The 17,745-nt window shown below is 32.6% G+C and overlaps 2 protein-coding genes across 3 annotated transcripts; both read left to right on the top strand.

Moving 5' to 3' along the window:
• The first annotated feature begins 64 nt into the window (after positions 1 to 64).
• On the top strand, positions 65 to 4,413 carry LOC111087647. Of its 2 annotated transcripts, none has more exons than XM_022394994.1 (3): positions 65 to 190; positions 911 to 1,127; positions 3,895 to 4,413. In XM_022394994.1, the coding sequence occupies exons 1-3, from the start codon at positions 80 to 82 to the stop codon at positions 4,290 to 4,292; spliced, it is 726 nt and encodes a 241-aa protein (XP_022250702.1). In that variant the 5' UTR covers positions 65 to 79; the 3' UTR covers positions 4,293 to 4,413. The 2 variants fall into 2 exon arrangements, with proteins under 2 accessions (XP_022250702.1, XP_022250703.1); XM_022394995.1 differs by lacking the exon at positions 65 to 190 and adding an exon at positions 222 to 262 and having other exon boundaries at positions 3,895 to 4,407.
• Positions 4,414 to 8,246: 3,833 nt separating this feature from the next.
• On the top strand, positions 8,247 to 11,103 carry LOC111087648 (WD repeat and FYVE domain-containing protein 3-like). The gene is made up of 2 exons (XM_022394997.1): positions 8,247 to 8,524; positions 10,265 to 11,103. The coding sequence occupies exons 1-2, from the start codon at positions 8,292 to 8,294 to the stop codon at positions 10,386 to 10,388; spliced, it is 357 nt and encodes a 118-aa protein (XP_022250705.1). The 5' UTR covers positions 8,247 to 8,291; the 3' UTR covers positions 10,389 to 11,103.
• The last annotated feature ends 6,642 nt before the right edge of the window (positions 11,104 to 17,745 follow it).

The raw sequence follows: 17,745 nt of genomic DNA, 5'->3' as shown, positions 1-17,745 counted from the left end.
AAGTAATATGTTAATCATTACAGGCTTAAGTGATGGTGTAGTTCAAGTAGGTTGTTGTCAACATAGAAACTTAAGTAATATGTTAATCATTACAGGCTTAAGTGACAGTGTAGTTCAAGTAGGTTGTTGTCAACATAGAAACTTAAGTAATATGTTAATCATTACAGGCTCAAGTGACAGTGTAGTTCAAGTAGGTTGTTGTCAACATAGAAAATTAAGTAATATGTTAATCATTACAGGCTCAAGTGACAGTGTAGTTCAAGTAGGTTGTTGTTAATATAGAAACTTAGCACAGTGCAACATCTCTACCAAAGCTGTAATTTAATTTTTTTGTGTGCACCTGAAGGAGATTGTCATGGCTGAAATATTAATTATGTTTAAGTTATATAGATATTGTTAAATGTCATTTATTTTATGTTATTTTTAAGTTTTATCATATTTTTTTCTCTCTAGTCTCCGTAGCCTAGCAATCATATTAAGATCTGATCTTTTATAATAACCTTTTCATCATTTGGTTCGGCTTATGTTGTTATGCAGTACTGTGTGATTTCAACTCGTAAGGTTACAAAACATTACTTTTTGTAGTACGTGAATGTATAATCTTCAAATTGTCGAGTATTTTTTTCATGGATCTGGACTTTAAGCACATTCTGTCATTGGTTCTTTTTTTTTTAAAGTGAGGTATTTTCACTTTGCTAGACACGTCAAAAATTAGGCTTTTTGTTTTCCTGTATTATTTTTTTATTAAATATCACACGGAATTAAAGGTCTGTTTGTAGAACTTGTAGATGGTCCCATAAGTTTTGTAATATTTACTTCTGTATTTGTTAACACAAAATTAGAGATATTTCTACAGTAAATTGATGAAATATTTCTGTTCCTTCAAGCAAGTTTGTATTGGTATTACTAGATGTGGTCACCTGATTATGTTCAAGTGCCTGTTGAACCAGAGAGTCCCCAGATCAGTCCCGATGAAGAACTCGCCGAAGCTTCGAAAGGCCAAGAAATTGTTCGTCGTATGAGTTGTATAACTACTTGTGAAGATGAACTGAATCAGTATCAAGGCATACTTGGAAGAAGTTTCTCAGAGTTTTCACTGTCGGAAGATGAGACTGATGAGACTTTAGGTAAAGTTTGTAAAATTGTTCTGATTTTTGATATGAAAGTATTAAGTTTATGTGCACTATGACCAGTTGAAAACTGTACTATTGAGCAGTGTAAGCTTTCATTATCTTGAAAGAAAGAGTATGAAGGATTGTGTATTTCTGAGAACTGTAACAAACATTTTATTCTGAACATACCTACACTGTTAAACAGCATCATTCAAAACATTTTTTTTTTCCTTGTATGAAACTTCTTGCTTATGTGAACAAAATCCTCTAATAGGTAGGGGTAATGACAAATTATTTTTCTGATTTTACCTCCCTCCCCCTCCCCATCTAAGAATGATGGTCAGTTCAGTTGTCCATTTATTTTCTTTTTTTTTGTCGCCATCTTGAACAATTGATGTGATTCCCGAAGATAACTATTCTATAATCTCACTGAAAAACATCAATTTGTTTGATGTCACTTGCTATTCCATTTATTCCTTGAAGCCCTCCAGTGGCACAGTGGTATGTCTGCGGACTTGCAATGCTAGAATCCGGGTTTCGATACCTGTGGTGGGCTGAGTACAGACAGCCCACAAACATCTATTCCTTGAAACAAAAAAACGTGAAAGAATTATTTGAGTGTATTTAGACAAACAGTAAACTATTCTAAGAATCTAAATCTTTAGTGAAACAGAAGAATGTATTGAAAAGGATAAAATCTCTATAGTATAAAATATGGTTACAATCAGTGTTAAGAGTTAGGCCAGTATATGTTCCAGTAGTTGTTGGAACAGGCATTTATTTTTGTCTTATAAGTAGTATTTAAAAGTTATGTACTTCTTAGCCATGCTTTAACCGTGGTGTAAATCATCATATTAGTTAATGCTGCTTTGTCAATCTTCAAATTCATGAATGTTTAAATAGAGTCACTGATTAAACAGTTTGACCTTAGAGGGCAGCAAGTGACATAAAACATGCCTTATTATTTTGACATTTTTAATACATTTTGGCAGTTAATAGTTGGAGAATCAGTTTTCTGGCATACCTTGTGATTTTATAAGTATAGGAACTCTTTAATTATTTGTTTATTTTAATATAATTTTGTAGAAAAACTTCAAATAATTATATTGAATTGTTTGTATTTTCTCAATTTGTTATTTCTCTCTCAGTTTAAAAGGAAAACTTATAGACTGAAGTACCACATTTAAATATAAGATTTTATTAACCCACAAGCTTTCCAACTCTTTAAAAAATGTAATTATCTTAACAGCTCCTCCTTGTGGGAGCAGTATGGCATATTGGCTTTATGCTTTGGACTCATAGTTAGATGGTTGTGCATCATGATGTTGTGTCCTTGTGCAAGGCACTCAGCTGAATGATGGGTACCAGCTGTTATATGGACTGTAAGCTGTATGATGGGTACCAGCTGTTATATGGACTGTAAGCTGTATGATGGGTACCAGCTGTAATATGGACTGTGAGCTGTATGATGGGTACCAGCTGTTATATGGACTGTGAGCTGTATGATGGGTACCAGCTGTAATATGGGCTGTGAGCTGTATGATGGGTACCAGCTGTTATATGGACTGTGAGCTGTATGATGGGTACCAGCTGTTATATGGACTTTGAGCTGTGTGATGGGTACCAGCTGTTATATGGACTGTGAGTTGTATGATGGGTACCAGCTGTTATATGGAATGGCAATCCTGGCTAGAGAGAATGTGTTACCATTCTCGTCCAGTTGTGCCAGAGTTCAGCACCGGATCATATGAGGGATTTGACCTTGACCTTATGATCAGTCAAATTGAAACACAAAATAAAGGAACAAAAATTAAATGACTAACTGTGACATAGCCAAATTTTAGTATTGACTTAAAAAGAGAATTACCAGAAATTATAAAGTAAATAAAGATGACGATGTGACTATTATATAAAACAGATAAAATTTCACTGTTCACAATGACCCTTCAACACCTTCCATTAACTAAACTACTTTATTATTAATGCATTTAAAATAGGCTTAAGATAATTTTGGTCTTAATGAATGTATGTTATTAGAATCATATTTCTTTTATTAGAGTTTGTGGGTAAAAAAATAGAAAATGAATCTTAAGCTTCCTAATTCAGCTGGAAAATATTTCGGTACAAATTATTATTTCTTTGTAAATCACGATAATGTTAAAGAGGGTCTAAAACATCAGATTTATTTTCAAGTGTGTATAATTTAATTTTTAAACGATTTTCTCAATTCAAAAGAGCCAAAATTAATATATTTGTAACTATTCCTGTAGTTATGTGCAATGCTATAAAAGGTTGATTATCACATTGAAAAAAAAACAAAAAAAACTTGTGTAATGTATAGGTATATTCCTGATTGTTCAGCTACTTGCAGAGGTTGCCAAACGTTTTTGGAGAATGGACCATGTGCTTAACTTTGAAATTATTGGTGGATATATGTAAGAATAATAATAGTAATTTAAATGTTTTTAGCCTTTATCTGCCACTAGTCAGATTAAATCATCCTTCAAACTACATTTGACCAGTGAGACATAGTCTGAGAACTTCTGAGCTAAGGATGAAATCTGATCTGACAAGCAGTTGAAATCTGACACTCAAGATTTTGTATATTTTTACACGTAAGGTACATTTAGGTTTAACAGCTTTTTTATTGACTGCAAATTATGTATATATAATTTTTGCTGTTTTTATTGTGTTTATCAGTAGAGTGTGAAGTTTTCTTTTATGCAACAGTTTTGAGATAATGTTTTAATTATGTGTAAATGCAGTGTTTGACATTTTACAGCTGGTCCTGAAGATACTTCAGAACCTACAAAAGAGAAAGATAGTTTTCCTGCAGGAAAAAATGAATGGCAAACTGTGAAAAAATTAACCTGTGATACAAAAAAAATGAAGAAATCTACATTAAACTCTAACTCTGTTAATATTCAACACTCCAAATCTGTGAGCCTGCTTCAGGGGGAACAACTTCAGAAAACAATGAGCAGAAGTAGCACCGTTACTGTAACAGAAGGTAGGACTGAACAGTTGGGCAGTTTAAGAATAAGCAAGTCAGATACTTCTTTAAGTGAGTCCTTTGTAATGGTGACTGAAGGTGACCTTATTGATGCAAATCCTTCTGCAGAAGATCCTAACCAGAAAAGTGAAATGAAAAAGCAAAACATCTTACGTCAAGGTATGTGATTACTCGGAGAATATAAAGGTTTTCTATTCATCTACAAGCTTTCCAATTGTTTAAATAGTTTTTCATTGTGTGGAATTAAAACATTATTCATATATAATAGCTGAAGTAGTCACAAGGCCATAAACATATTATTGCTAATGGGGGGGGGGGGGTGTCTCAACAATATTGTATAGACCTAATTATTGAATTTATATATTGCAGGTAGACTTGTTATTAAAATTTTATTTGTTTTAATACAAATTTTGAGACGGCTTGACTGGGTAATGATAAAACTTTATTACAAATGTACAACGTTTCGACAAGGATGACAAAATCTTGTCGAAAGGTCGTACATTTGTAATAAAGTTTTTTTATTACCCAGTTGTATTTTCTAAAAAGTGGGTTACTCGTTATCAAGTTTTTAATTTGAATTAAATCTTAAGTTTCGTACTACTTCAACTGGAAAATATTTATGTACATATTATTATATTTTAGATCAAAAACAATGTGACTACTGTTTCAATATTTTTAGGACTGTTCTTCCTTACTGAAAATCATTTGATTTTCTGGTAAAATATTTATGTACATAATATTATATTTTAGATCAGAAAAAATGTGACTACTGTTTCAATATTTTTAGTACTGTTCTTCCTTACTGAAAAATCATTTGATTTTCTGGTAAAATATTTATGTACAAAGCTCTTTGAAGTTAAATCGATGTAGAACAGTTGTGTTTAATAGCACTTTCGTGTAGCATTGTAGTTTATTTGTTACAGGGAAAGTTGCTATTTAATTATTTTGTGGAAGTCACACACAATATGTTAAGTAAAATTTTAGAACGATAACTTTCTAATCAAATAACAAAACCTAGATTGACAGGGGTTATCTTAAATAGAATGAAATATTTAATGTCTCGGATTGTTAAGAACAATAACCTGAGATGTTGAAGGTATAACACAAATAACTATTTAACTCCAAGAACTTTGCTGCTGTTTGGATATGGTTGAATGATAGAAAATTTTTATGATACTTTTATTATTTGTTTGTCCCACTACCAGTGTGTTAATATCTTTTTAAAATTCAGCCTAGGTACATGTGTTTTTTCTAGAAATAAAAACCCAATTTTCAGTTGTTTCAAATACAACTCTAATATTATGGTTTAGGAGTCGCTATTATGGTACGAGTCGCTTTTTAGGCAGAAAAATATTTTCATATAAATATATTTGTTTTAGAATCTATAAAATGTGGGTACAATCTTAAAAAGAAAAAGACAGAGTTTGCAACAATTCATTAGTACAATAAATGTATTTCTTGTTCTCTAATTATTTGAGCGTCCAATGGCTCACCTGTAAGTCTGAAGGCTTATAACACTAAACACTGCATTTCAGTATTACTGGTGGGCACAGAACAGACAGCCCATTGTGTTTAAAAACAACAAATTATATTGTTTCACAAAGTTACATTAATAATTCTTATTCTGATTGAAACAACTAAATTGGGTATTCTTTTGCAAGTTACCTTGAAAATAAGTATAGTATGAACACGAGATAATGCATTTATGTCACTAGTTACCTTGGGAATAAGTGTTCCATTACTATGAAGCATGCATTCATTTTATCAGTAACTGTGTAAACAATTATAACATAAACCAGTTATAGCTGGTGCAGGAAAATACAAGATATTGAAAATAAAACCTTTTGATCTTAAAGAGTTTAGCAGAGTTAACTTGGCTGCTGGTGTTAACATTATCTGAACCCAATAACAAAATGGTTCCATTGATTTGTATTTTTTTAAATTTAAGTAAAACAATGAAGGGCAAGCCTCTTGTGTCACCCCTGTGAAAAACAAAACGTGTCACCCCTGTGAAAAACAAAACGTGTCACCTCTGAGAAAAACAAAACGTGTCACCTCTGAGAAAAACAAAACATGTCACCTCTGAGAAAAACAAAAAGTTGTTTGGTAAACAGAGTGAAAATATATTCACAATAAAAAGATTCCTGAGTTGAATTACTGTTTGTCATGATCTTTATTTATAGATAATGAATAGTTTTTCACATGATGCCAAGACCTTTAGAGCAGCCTGGTTTAAATGGATAGGTGTGTGTGTGTGTGTGTGTGGGGGGGGGTAATTGACTAATGCTACTCACTTCTGCATCGTAAGTACTTTTCTACTAGGTTTGGTGAAACTTGTGGTAATATAGGGTACATCACAATTTTGAAGTTAAAAACTAAAATATTTTTCCCAACAACTGTACAGAGTAGAGACTAAATACGTAATACCCTATTTCTGAAAGTCAACATAAATAGCTACACTTACTTGGAAATTGCTAATGCTACCACAGCAGCTGGTTCAGCATTGTCTCGCCTATCAAATGCTGTGTGCATGGTAAGCTTACTCCGAAAGACTAATTGGCATTCCCATTTGAAACCTAATAAAGAAAATTACTGAACCTGTACATACATACATACATCTTAGTCAACTAATATCAGTCATAATATCTGAACTCGGCAGCATTTGTTGTTTTTAGGTATGGTTCAATTTTAAACGTAGCATATTTATAAACTTCAACAACTATTTTATGCCAAATATACCTTTACCCGAGTGGCACGAATCCATTTTGTTTTTCTCAGGGGGTAACACATTTTTTCACTTAATTCTTGATACAAAAATGCAAATTAATTTCTTTTTTTCTAACCTCATGGTAACTGCATTAGTCTTTGTGTAATATTTCTTAAGAACTCTCTTGTTTACTAAGGATACTCTCAATATTACTTGAGATTTTATCTCAGTGAGCATCAATTCCTTTGATTTTGTTAGTACTTAAATTAGACTCAGAAATGGGTTTTCAAATATTATTTTTTTGCTTGTCAAACATATTTTATTAAATGCTATGTACTGACCAGAATCTGATGTCTGTTTACTAACCTAATCCACGGATTATTGAAAATAACCGAGTTGAAAGATGATTTACATACATGAAGTATGTAAGTTTCACCAGAGTGCGCTGTAACTGATTTAGTGGAGTAGTTTACTATCTTGTAGATAAAGATAGAGCACAACTGTTCATATGGTATATTATTGTTGTTTTAAAGAAAAAAATACGTTATTCTGATTTGTAAGATATATTTACAAGGTAGTGTACAATTGAAATGAACACCATGGATGGTAGTTAAACATGAAGAGGGTCAGAATGTCACCTAATTATTGATTGATTAGGCTGGTTGTCAACTTGAATGACAATATTTACCTGATGAAACTCTGGTGAATTACAGCCAATCATAAACTATACAAATAGAAAAGAGACTTTTTGGAACTAAGTGAAAATACCAAGATAGTTTCACAGAAATTTCCATTGTAAGATTTCATTATGATCTTATTTTAAGTTGATATAATTCAACTTATCACTGTTTTGTTCTTATACTAATTTCAGTTGGATTTCAAAAAAAATAATTCAGTAACCAAATGTTCTGTGATCCTTTTACCAAATTCTCGTGCTAATCTTTGTAAACTAGCTATCCAATCATAATTCCATCAAACACAATGCAGCCTTTATAAGTGGTGAAAACAAACAAGATTAATGTTATTTCAACACAGAAACCATTCCTAAGTAACACAACAATATCCACATGTATATCATGAAGTAACTGAGAATTTAAATTTTGTTTTATAAAGGTGTATGAACTTGTAGTATTTCTATATTTATTTTACCTGTAGGGAAGACCTCCAAATACTAAAGACAATGATGGTTAATAATGCTTTCCTTTCCTGACTGGTAGATATTAATAGATTTATTCTAGTTGGGATTAATTTTTATATTGTGTACTACAAAACTTTTTTATCAAAATGAGTAAAAAAAAAGAAGTTTGTTGTGTCACTGTTTACTTCAGGGCCCATTATGTAATACAAGACGTATAGTTTTGTGTCACTGTTTACTTCAGGGCCCATTATGTAAAACAAGACATAGTTTTGTGTCACTGTTTACTTCAGGGCCCATTATGTAATACAAGAGGTATAGTTTATGAAGATCAATATTATTTATTGCCTCACTGATAGGGATCATCGGACAATTTACGTTGGTGACAGTAGAGGACGTGTCTTTAGTTGGAGTGTAACTGACCAGCCAGGGCGAGCTGTGGCTGATCACTGGGTTAAGGATGAAGGAGGTGAGAACTGTGTTGATTGTGGAGTTCGCTTCTCCTTCGCAGAACGTCGACATCATTGTCGAAACTGTGGACAGTTGTTTTGTTCACGGTAGGTATTAATTTTTTTTTGCTGTAAAATTAACCTTAACACGCCTTTCGTTACTCGGAGAGAGAGAAAGTTAGACTTTTTATATTTTTTTTTACTGATAGGCATAAACTTGAATCAAACCAAGCATTTATGAATGGCTAGTAATAAGACTAGTTGTTAGTTTGGTGGTGTTAGCCTTAACTTTAGTCATTACTTGCTGGATTTGATTTCTGTGTAGGTTTAATACCATGAAGACAGAAACTTTTTTGCAAGTATATCTTCCAGTGTTAATTATCTAATGTTAAAGATTGTAGACAGTTTTACTGGACTTTAGTTTGTCAGCTTGATTGGATCAGAGTTGGTCTAGCTAGAATCATGGTAAATTAGGCTCGCTTCTTATACAAAATTGTTATACTATTAATCATACTTTTGGTTATTTCATTGGTGAGAAAAAGGTAAATTATTATTAGTTTATAATTAACTTTCAAAAACCCAAAAATGGATTATGGCTGTATCTCACTAAAGGATTACGGCTGTATCTCACTAAAGGATTATGGCTGTATCTCACTAAAGGATTATGGCTGTATCTCACTAAAGGATTACGGCTGTATCTCACTAAAGGATTACGGCTGTATCTCACTAAAGGATTACGGCTGTATCTCACTAAAGGATTATGGCTGTGTCTCACTAAAGGATTATGGCTGTATCTCACTAAAGGATTCTAATTGTTTAGAATAAAATAATGGATCATATGTGTGTGATAATAAAATATATCTTAAATATTTAGATTATAACAGTGAATCATAACAGCATATCAATAAATTTTATAGATTGTAACAGTGAATCATAACAGCATATCAATACATTTTATAGATTGTAACAGTGAATCATAACAGCATATCAATACATTTTACAGATTGTAACAGTGAATCATAACAGCATATCAATACATTTTACAGATTGTAACAGTGAATCATAACAGCATATCGATAAATTTTATAGATTGTAACAGTGAATCATAACAGCATATCAATACATTTTATAGATTGTAACAGTGAATCATAACAGCATATTGATAAATTTTATAGATTGTAACAGTGAATCATAACAGCATATCAAGAAATTTTATAGATTGTAACAGTGAATCATAACAGCATATTGATACATTTTATAGATTGTAACAGTGAATCATAACAGCATATCAATACATTTTATAGATTGTAACAGTGAATCATAACAGCATATCGATACATTTTATAGATTGTAACAATGAATCATAACAGCATATCAATAAATTTTATAGATTGTAACAGTGAATCATAACAGCATATCGATACATTTTATAGATTGTAACAGTGAATCATAACAGCATATCGATACATTTTATAGATTGTAACAGTGAATCATAACAGCATATCAATAAATTTTATAGATTGTAACAGTGAATCATAACAGCATATCGATACATTTTATAGATTGTAACAGTGAATCATAACAGCATATCAATAAATTTTAAATGTTGGAAACACAAAACTGGATCAGAACAGCGTGGAATTTTTTTTAAATGTCAGAGACATAACAGCAGATCATGTTAGCATGTCATAAGATATAGTTTAAATGCCAAGATCATAATAATAGTATTCTGTTAGCTGTTCAACTGATATCTAATTATTATATTTGACTATTTTATTGCCCTGATTGTTTTCTTTTTTCTGGGAATTACTTGATTTTCTAAAGAAATCTCCAATGATTTTTTTTCAGATGCAGTCGTTTTGAGTCACAAATTAACCGATTGAGGATTTTGAGGCCAGTTAGAGTGTGCCAAGCTTGTTTTAACATTCTCAGAGCTCAACAAATGTCAGAAGCTCTTGAAGTATCGTCATGAGAATTCGGCTTGTTCACATACCCATTCGCACGAAGAGCCGATAGAGTGGTTTAGTTTCATTCCAGACTCCAAAGCTTTAAGAATAAACCAGGAAATTTGTTTGTCTGATTTTATAGTCTACCTGACTTCCTTGTACAGGGGTTTTTATTGATTGAATGTAAATATCTTATTATTTGTTAGAAATATGTTTGTGGGGTACTTCTAAAACAAATATTTAGTAGACTTGAAATAGGAAATGGTTTAAACACCTGCAAATAAAACGAATTGATGATTGTTTAAAAAAAAAAAGTAAATTATTAAGAACTTTGGAACACTTAAGTATTACTGTATTAAACGTGTATAGTATATGTGCTGTTACGTTGCTGAACGGCAATTTTCTAGTCTGTGGTATATATACTTTATGTGGGAAATAATATGTTAACACTAGTAAAGTTAGCATTTTGGTATAGTGGAAACTTTTAGTATAAAAAAAAAAAAATCGTGTCTGTTTAATTTGAATAAAATTGGTTGGAGGGCACGTTTGCAGCCAGAATATGTGGTTTCTAAGTGCAAAAGCCGAGATTATGAGTAATATTATTTGGTGTTTGGTTAAACCACTGATTAGAAGGAGTAGATGTTAACCATTTGTTCCATTTAGACCATACTCGCAGTATAAAGTTACTCGTATATTTTGTTGTAGAGGATATGAAATAAAACCAGAAAAATTCTTAATTCACTTGGATTTTGTTGCAGTGTTTTAGTCTTTGACGTAGTATAAAGTTGGGCAAATATAAAGAACTTCTGGAGGTTTTAATTGATAGGAAATAGTATAATTTAGGTTGTATACTATGGAACATGGAGTTGACTAAATCACTAATGATATACATGAGTACATCATTGCTCAGTTCATCACAATTTACTGACTTTTATAAATATTTTTCAGATTTAGTCCTCAAAGAATTATGTTTTTGTATTAAAGTCTGTTTCAAATCTACATATATATATAAAAAGGGACATTTAACATGTCCTTACTTTCATAAGCACCCAACACCCCACTTTTTCCACTTAAGTGTACATACACTATTAATAACTTATTCTAGATTGACTTAGCTAGGTATTCATGCTTACTTCTAGTAAGATTGATTACTGTAGTGTGAGAAAGCTAATCAAGCTAGAACATAACTCCACCTACTGTAGCTTTGACTGGCAAGGTAGGATTATACATACGTTTCTACATTGTTAGGAGCAACAATATGATGCACCTATAGGTGTATATTATTAACTACATTGTTTGGAGCAACAATATGATGCACCTATAAGTGTATATTATTAACTACATTGTTTGGAGCAACAATATGATGCACCTTTTGGTGTATATTATTAACTACATTGTTTAGAGCAACAATATGATGCACCTATAGGTGTATATTATTAACTACTTTTTTAGAGCAACAATATGATGCACCTTTTGGTGTATATTATTAACTACATTGTTTAGAGCAACAATATGATGCATCTATAGGTGTATATTATTAACTACATTGTTTGGAGCAAAAATATGATGCACCTATAGGTGTATATTATTAACTACATTGTTTGGAGCAACAATATGATGCACCTATAGGTGTATATTATTAACTACATTGTTTAGAGCAACAATATGATGCACCTATAGGTGTATATTATTAACTACATTGTTTGGAGCAACAATATGATGCACCTATAGGTGTATATTATTAACTACATTGTTTGGAGCAACAATATGATGCACCTATAGGTGTATATTATTAACTACATTGTTTGGAGCAACAATATGATGCACCTATAGGTGTATATTATTAACTACATTGTTTATCGTTCATAATTGTCAGTTGCTGATTTATCTACACACACACACTTGTATCCAAGAAGTTAGGCTAAAATGAAAATAAATTGCTCTAGTGTTCAGAATTCCAGTTTTTATGGCAAGGTCGTACCTTAAAATAATTAATAACCGTTTGTTTTTTTTCTTTCTAGGAATTCATACCTTGAGATTTAGAGGCTGATACCTTCTCTATACGTAGCTAGTACTTGCAGGACTAAAACTACAGTTTTTTTGTTGCCTCAATCCAGTAATCAATGTTTTGTTATTTATATGTTAAGACCAAAACCTATAGGGTGATAGATAGAAAGATACAAACGTGTACATCAAATATTTACATAGCATTTATCTAGTGCAAGAGGCTTAGCTACAGATTCAAATTACATATGACAAAGGGCCCCAGCATAGCCAGGTGGTTAGGGCACTCGACTTGCAATCTGAGGGTCGCTGGTTCGAATCCCCATCCTACCAAACATGCTCGCCCTTTCAGCTGTGGGGGCGTTATAACGTGACGGTGAATCCCACTATTCGTTGTTAAAAGAATAGCCCATGAGCTGGCGGTGGGTGGTGATGACTAGCTGCCTTCCCTCAAGTCTTACACTGCTAAATTAGGGACGGCTAGCGCAGATAGCCCTCGTGTAGCTTTGCGCGAAATTCAAAACAAACGTATGACAAAGAAGAAGATGTATTGTTTCATATGGTTTCTAACGGATAGGGTTAAACCGAAGAGAATGCCCATTCTTTGTATATTGAGTTCTATAGGTGTACTTCATGGATGGTTTAAATCGGATTATTTAAGGGTTTTGGTTGCATTGATGTGACGATAAGTTACATGGCAAGTTGCCTCAAGTGACAATATATAATATTCTTTTATCTTATAGTAGCTTTCCCGAACACTGAGGACAATAAAAACTCCTTGTTGAATACAAACAAGCAAAAATTCCAAACAATCAACTTGACCATAAGGTCAAAGATCGTCAACAGTAAAGTAACAAAATCTAGTCATCCCAAGCATGTTTACTGATGGAGGTGAACAATACTTCCAGTTCCTACTTGTACCACGTGTTTCTCAGGGTTATAATAGTTATAGAGGATAAACCAAGAAAAGGGAGTGGTTGAAATTCAGATCAGAGTTTGCAGATCCAGAAGTGTCACGATCAGAAATAACTATAAACATTTTTTTTTATATTACAAGTGGGTGAAACGTTAGATCTTTGTAAGATGGATAACCACTGTGAAAGAAATAGGTTCGGAAAAAAAATCAATGTGCAGGGTTTCGTACTGAATGTTTAACTCTAGGATATATGGCTGATTCAAATGTCTCAAGTATTTCTATGGCGAACTCTACATGGTGTACCTCTGTCAGAGGTGTAAATATGAGCAAATGTACATTTCAAAAATATTGGCTAATCAACGAACTGGAACCATAAATTATAAAGATGATTAAGTAATTTTACCCCATGGCGTTATTCACTCTTAGGCAAGCATGCATAGAATTTATCCATTCTGACAGGGGGAGCTATCCATTTCACTTTACGTGTAGAACGTGCTTGCTCTTTTCAATTAAACTAGACGTTCCCGTTTATTACTCTACCACGAGGAATGTGACAATCATATACGATTTATATGAACAACAACAATCTTGTCACGTAGTTAGGTGGCGAGGTGATGTTTAAGTATCATTGGTAACGGTTGTCTGCCTCTGAAAATAACTTAGATAGAATCTTTATTTCTAACGACAAATTATAAATTTGTTTCACGTGTAATTCAATTGGACAAAAGGATTTTTATGAAATTATATCACGATACTGGTAAAAAAAAAGTTAACTGATTGTAAAAAAAAAATACTTTACAATCATGGGAGAGATACAAGGAATAATTTGAATAAAATAAGGGTAACATAAGTAGTGATAAAAACAAAGGGTAGAATTAAACACCACATAAATCTCAAGAGTTTCAGTAACAAAGGTAATCGAATTGTACTAGTTTTCGAAATAAACTCACCTTTCGCATTACCTGTACTTACAGATCGATCCTAATATCAGAATTGGACACGTTCCAAAGTCTCACTCTCACGTGCATGCAGACACGTTTCTGATGCTGCTTTCTTACTGCTGTTTCTCAACCTTTTTTATTGTGAAATTCTTCTATGACGTTACCATTAGTGGATTAGGACCTTTATCAAAACCCACCCATGATTCGCTTGGCTCGCCTTCTCCCCTACCAAAAAAATAACATTATTTTAATTTATTAGCTCATTAATAGACATGAGAAATGAAAGGACTGTGGTGAAATTTATTAAAAAAACACATTTTTAAATATACCTTCATCTGTTGTGATAAATTTATTGAACTCCAGAGAAAGGTCTTAACAGTTAACGTTGAGGTAACAAATAAGACGTGAAGGGACAAAAAGTACTACTGGTTACCCGAGAATATATTCAGAGGAAAAATGAATTCTGTTTAATTGACACCACGTTGGCCTGACAACTAGAGGAGTCTGCGCAGGAGGTGAGAAATGAAGACTAACATTGCTTAAAGTTCATGATGCTTTGACTATGATTCATCATACATCAGGGATAGATATCACAGATTTCCAAGCCGCGACCTTCCTCATTTGAGAATTTGAGCATATCCCTTGACTACAAGGCATTATCTGACCCCAAGAAAAGCGAAACCTGCTTGGCACTTAGCCTTAAAGAAAGAAATGTGTTTTTAGCGCCTTAGCCAAAACAGATAAGTTGGAGGCTGCCTTCACGATGCTTCACTCCAGATCCAATATCTCCTGTTCCATTCTAGGGTGTCTTCAAAAGTGACTATTGCTGGCAGAAGATTATACCTAGTGCGGTACCTAGTGGAGTGTTAAGTTTAATTTATAAATAATAATAATAATAATGGTGAGAAAAATATCATGTTGTTTTTACTCGACAGACCATCTTCCTGGAACAGAACAGTTGGAAAGATGGTCCATCATCACCTTGAGGGGTCTTCGTTTAGAAATAATGACCACCAGCTCAGCAGCAGAACCCGACTTTTTCCATCAACTGAGTTTCATTAGGAAGCCAGACGGATTCAAAGATGCAAAATAATGTAAAAACAAAACAATGAAATATATATATAAATGTGTTTCGCTTTTTTTTTTCAGGCACATTGTGTTGCTGTTTTCAAGAATGAAAAACAAAAATGACGTGTTTTTTTTTACTGAAATAGCGCATTTTTGAATATCTAACGCTATCTGCCGGTGTTGTAAAAAAAAAAAACACTTTAAACATTATTCTTGCACGTGCAATAAATTATGTCTACGTTAAATTAAACGTTTTTTTTTTTTCTGGTATGTTTCCAAAATTTTTGGACATCTTGTGTGTGTATATATATACATATATAACGTTTCGTTAGTGCTCTCTTAATATCATATGGTTTTTAATCTTTATTATTTTTATTTCTATTCAATTAGGATAATTATGCGTCACTAGGTGGCTTTCTACCTGTTTTGTCGGCTGTCTGTGCATCATGGCTGGCACGTTAATTTTCTTGACACACTCATAGTTCCCTATCTTTCTTTCGTACTGTGTCTTGTCATTTTCCAATCTGTGGCCTTCTTAGAAGTCGAGAGGAACACCGAACACGTCTCGTTTTATGTAATGACTTTAATTTTAAATATAATTCAATAATATTTGACACGTATATATACTGTTCCCTTTTGGCATAGAGGCTGATAACTTAGGGAACAATGCAGGAACAGTACGCAACTTTGCTCGGATTTTGCTTATTTTAAAGTTAGTGTTCGAAATTAAGTGACTGTTGTCGAAGATCATCGTTTCGATGCTAAATGTTGACGCAACGTTGTTAGGGGAGAGAGTGGTAGAAAAAGTATCCAGTGTGAAGAGGTGTTGACTTTCGAAGCGAGTGCTGCGAAACGATATTCAAATTAATATTTGGAATAAAACAACCATAAGTGAAGAAAACTGAGTTTAAAACAAGTGTTTTCTTTAGAAATAGCGGGCTGAGTATCCTTTCCGTACATTCTGACGTGAAAATAAAATCTTTATAACGATGTGGTATGGCGAACAAACATTTAAATATGACATCGATTGGTATGCCCACTTCTTACACTTGTTATCATTTGATATAGAGATGAGCATCAGTGTTTGTGTTATCTGTTATAAACAAAGTTGTAAAGTTAGTTAGTCTCAAACCCAAGAAAGAGCACAAGACGTGTGTATAAAAGTCTCAGATTTCTGTGTAGAATAAGAATTGTTAGAAGAAAAACACACACACACACACTCGAGAACAAGATATAGCTTTTCTTGTAGTTTTTAAGGATATCTAGGAATCTGAAATCAGCTCTGATTGGACAATGTACATCCAATGACGGTGAGAAATTTCATGGACAATGCGCAGAAAGCTGACTTGAAGAGTTTCCAAGCCTATGTACGGTCCACAGGAGTTGGATCCTCACATTTCTAATTCCTCACTCCTTTCATTTATCTTTGTTCATATTTTAAAGTTTTGTTGGAACTAAGAACTACCTAAACACTCAACGAAATGTCCAATCAGATTTACTAGAACACCACGAGATGTTTATTTTTAATTTCTAACTTTCCCAACTTGCATTGATTTGTGAAATATGTTAAATTTTAACTGGCGTTTAATGTTTCAAACCCACACAATCTCTGTTTGATCACAACTACTCAGATGTTTCTTTGGCTACCGGTAATACGTAATTTTTCGCATAGAAATGTTTGTTTATTCTTAACTTTTGTTAACAAAAACATTTTATCAGTAGACATTTCTATTAATGTAAATAAAATAACAACTTAAATAAATATTTTCAGAATGTATGTTTATGTACTCAATAATTCGCTGTTATGCATCTTCGTCAAGGGATTATCGATAATCCAGTATCCAAGCTCGTTAATCCAGTATCAACTGGACTATACTCTGTCCGTATGAAAACGAAAAACTGATGTGGTGGTAACAAAAACTTTCGTTGTGAAGATTACCTAAAAAGTATAAAATAATTATAAAACCTTAAGATTGATTGTAACAAAAGCATTTCTTAAATTAAAGTGTTTTAATTGTGGACTCTATTTGGCGAATATACATTTGACCTTTTTCTACGACCTGTTGGTAGGTGGTAAGCTGTTTTCTACATCTCTAGACATATAAATCTTACCTGGACACCATTTCATATCTCCATCTATCTACAGAGTGTCAGAAAATTTGGGAACCAAAGTCACTTCAACGAATTTTACAGAATGTGTTCCACATGCTGTACTTGTAACTCGAAACAAGTTTGGATTAACAGCAGAATTAACTCGACCTTAATTATAGTATTTTGGCACTTGTGTATAAAGTTAAAATTATAAATAATATTCAACGTTAAACAAGTACACAATTAAAAACATTTTATTTAGGCCTATCTATGGCCTTCAAAAAGTTGAATGATGACGTTGTAACGTCGAAACATGTAGTGTCGTCAAGTTTTTGAAGGCCATAAATAGGCCTAAATAAAATG

The sequence above is a fragment of the Limulus polyphemus genome, unplaced genomic scaffold (genome assembly GCF_000517525.1).
Source record: "Limulus polyphemus unplaced genomic scaffold, Limulus_polyphemus-2.1.2 Scaffold2423, whole genome shotgun sequence".
Lineage (NCBI taxonomy): Eukaryota > Metazoa > Arthropoda > Merostomata > Xiphosura > Limulidae > Limulus > Limulus polyphemus.
The sequence above is the reverse complement of the archived record's forward strand: the minus strand, read 5'-3'. Positions and strand labels throughout refer to the sequence as shown.